We start from the raw sequence: 2,500 nt of genomic DNA, 5'->3' as shown, positions 1-2,500 counted from the left end.
CATGGTTCCTTGACATTGAGTTTCAAGAGCATCCCAGATCTCTTTGGCCGTCTTGTAGGCTATAACCCTGTTAGACATCACAAAATTAAGACTTTTATGCAAAATGTTTCTTACCTTTGCATCTTTCAGCACAACTACTTTCTCTTCTGGTGTCCACTCACTCTTCTCCTTTAGCTGATAGTGTTCAGCAATAGTAGAAGTTGCAGGCACCAATTTTGTTGGCATGAAGGGTCCATCATTAATCACGTCGAGATAATATGGATCTGTAGCTTCGAGGTGCATGAGCATCTTCACCTTCCATGTAGGATATTCATTCTTTTTCAGAATGGGAATTTTAATACTTTCATACTTGTTTAGAGACATGTTTAGATCATTTCTGATTGTAAGTTTATCAGTGCGCTCTGATACCAATTGTTGCCCAGTGAAAATATAATTGTTTAAGGGGGGTTGGATATAATTGTATAAATGTTTCGAACAAGTAATAAAATATAACAACTTTTTATATATCTGATAAAAACTGTTACAAAACTCTCTCAAGAAATACTGATGTTTTTGAGAGCTGCTAGGTCAAATGATACTCGAGATCGATACACTACGTGATGACCTAAACTGTATTTATATACTACAGAGCTACAACAAATCATTCTAAGATATGCATTATCAAAAGCTAACTGAAACTGATACATATCTTCAACTGAATAGATAAAATCCTATAACTCAGACGTAAAAGATATCTACTCCACAATACAAGGAACTGAACAAATCTTCTAAGCTGACTGTCTTCAAATACTGATGACATCCAAATGCTGATGATGTTTTAAATCCTGACGACACATCAAATATTGATGATACCTTACAGCCAGATCCTGAGCTCCTTCTGATCATTGAGAATTCAGTATGTAACATTATCTCTTATTAATGTGACTTTCAAGTCCCACTTTTCAAGGAGTGCAAGAAAAAACTTCAAGTTAGAATCTTCTAGATCATATTTTTTATCAACCAGTGACAATTCATTAATCAGCTTTTGAAACCTGTCATAGATTTCAGTTAAGGACTCATCAGGCTTTGAATTAAAGTGCTTAAAATCCTGAGTTAGTATAGTTCTTTTGTTCTTCTTAATAGCAGTGGTTCCTTGACACTTGACCTCCAAAGTATCCCAAATTTCTTTGGCAGATTTGCATCTAATGACCCTATTGGATATGACACTGTCAAGACTGCTATGCAAAATATGTTTTACTTTTGCATCTTTCATAATAGATGAAAGATCCTCAGGAAAATAGTCCTTCTTCTCTTTATCAACTATATTTTTCTCCTGGCCAACAACAGTAACAACTAACTTCATTGGCCTGTGAGGACCATCGAAAATCCTATTCAGATATTCAGGATCTATTGCCTCCAGACACATGGACATCTTCACTTTCCAGATTGGATATTCATGAACCTTAAGGATTGGGATTTTGATAGCCTCATATTAACTAACGTTGTGGCTGATTGGATTTGTGGCTGCTGGAGGTGGGGGATTTTGTTGTGCTTCCTTGTTTGCCATTAATGATTGTTCCGTGGATCTTAAACTCTTTGTGCATCAACAACAAGCTCTGATACCAATTTTTAAGCCTTTAATCAACTGTAGAGGGGGTGAATACAATTAAGCAATCAAATCGAGATAACAGACACAATTGAAACAAAAGTTTTATTATTAATATATATAAACTGATTATAATACTCTCTCAAAGAATGAACATGTATCCTTGAAAACAACTAGGTTATGTGAATAATATAACAATGTTCGTACCATATAAAGTGTAAACCTAATATGTGCTTATATACTGCACAGTTACACAATCGGTAAGGTATCCTAATATAATACAATAAGGAATCCTAAAACACATCCCATCTATTGATTAATACAATAAGTAAATTCCTTCATTAATATATCTCTGTAAATATTTCATCCTTTGATATCTCCTGATTTCCAGCTTGAAAGATGTGACTAAATTCTGATGTCAAGTACTGATGGTAAATGTTGATGGACATCACCTCTGTCAAATACTGATATCGAATGTTGATTCAATAAACTCTGATAGTTTAAATACTGATATCATCAATTTCTTCTAACTTGCCATCATCCTCTTATGTCTCCTCCTCCATCCTGACATCATCATTCTCATCATCGGATGGTATGGGGCTCAACACTCTTAGGTTAGGGGTAGGAGGCCAAATCGTCGGAAGGGGTACATATCAATGTCTCTCCAGCCCATGCCATCATCCTGAGGCTCATCAGCATCATCTTCTAAGGGTGCTGGGGGTCAACCTCGTCCTCAGGGGGATCCTTAGTGGGGTCATCCTCCGAGTCATCTATAAAGGGATCCCCTTGCTTAGGGGTAGGGTCTCACTCAATCAGGATGAGGTCCTCAGCAAGGTCGACCTCCCCTACGAGATCCACTGGTACCTAACACAATAGGCAAGGTGTTACTAACTTAAAGTCGGGGTTCGCTTAAGG

General features: G+C 36.8%; 1 protein-coding gene across 1 annotated transcript; it reads right to left on the bottom strand.

Moving 5' to 3' along the window:
- Positions 1–892: 892 nt before the first annotated feature.
- On the bottom strand, positions 893–1,411 carry LOC141680097 (uncharacterized). The gene has a single exon (XM_074486413.1). The coding sequence runs from the start codon at positions 1,409–1,411 to the stop codon at positions 893–895; it is 519 nt and encodes a 172-aa protein (XP_074342514.1).
- Between the last annotated feature and the right edge of the window lie 1,089 nt (positions 1,412–2,500).

The sequence above is a fragment of the Apium graveolens genome, chromosome 8 (assembly GCF_009905375.1).
Source record: "Apium graveolens cultivar Ventura chromosome 8, ASM990537v1, whole genome shotgun sequence".
NCBI lineage: Eukaryota > Viridiplantae > Streptophyta > Magnoliopsida > Apiales > Apiaceae > Apium > Apium graveolens.
This window is presented reverse-complemented; position numbering and strand designations above follow the sequence as displayed.

What these genes read in the sequence shown, in the direction of transcription:
- LOC141680097 (XM_074486413.1), bottom strand. Translation starts at nt 1,411, where the DNA reads ATGTCCATGTGTCTGGAGGCAATAGATCCTGAATATCTGAATAGGATT.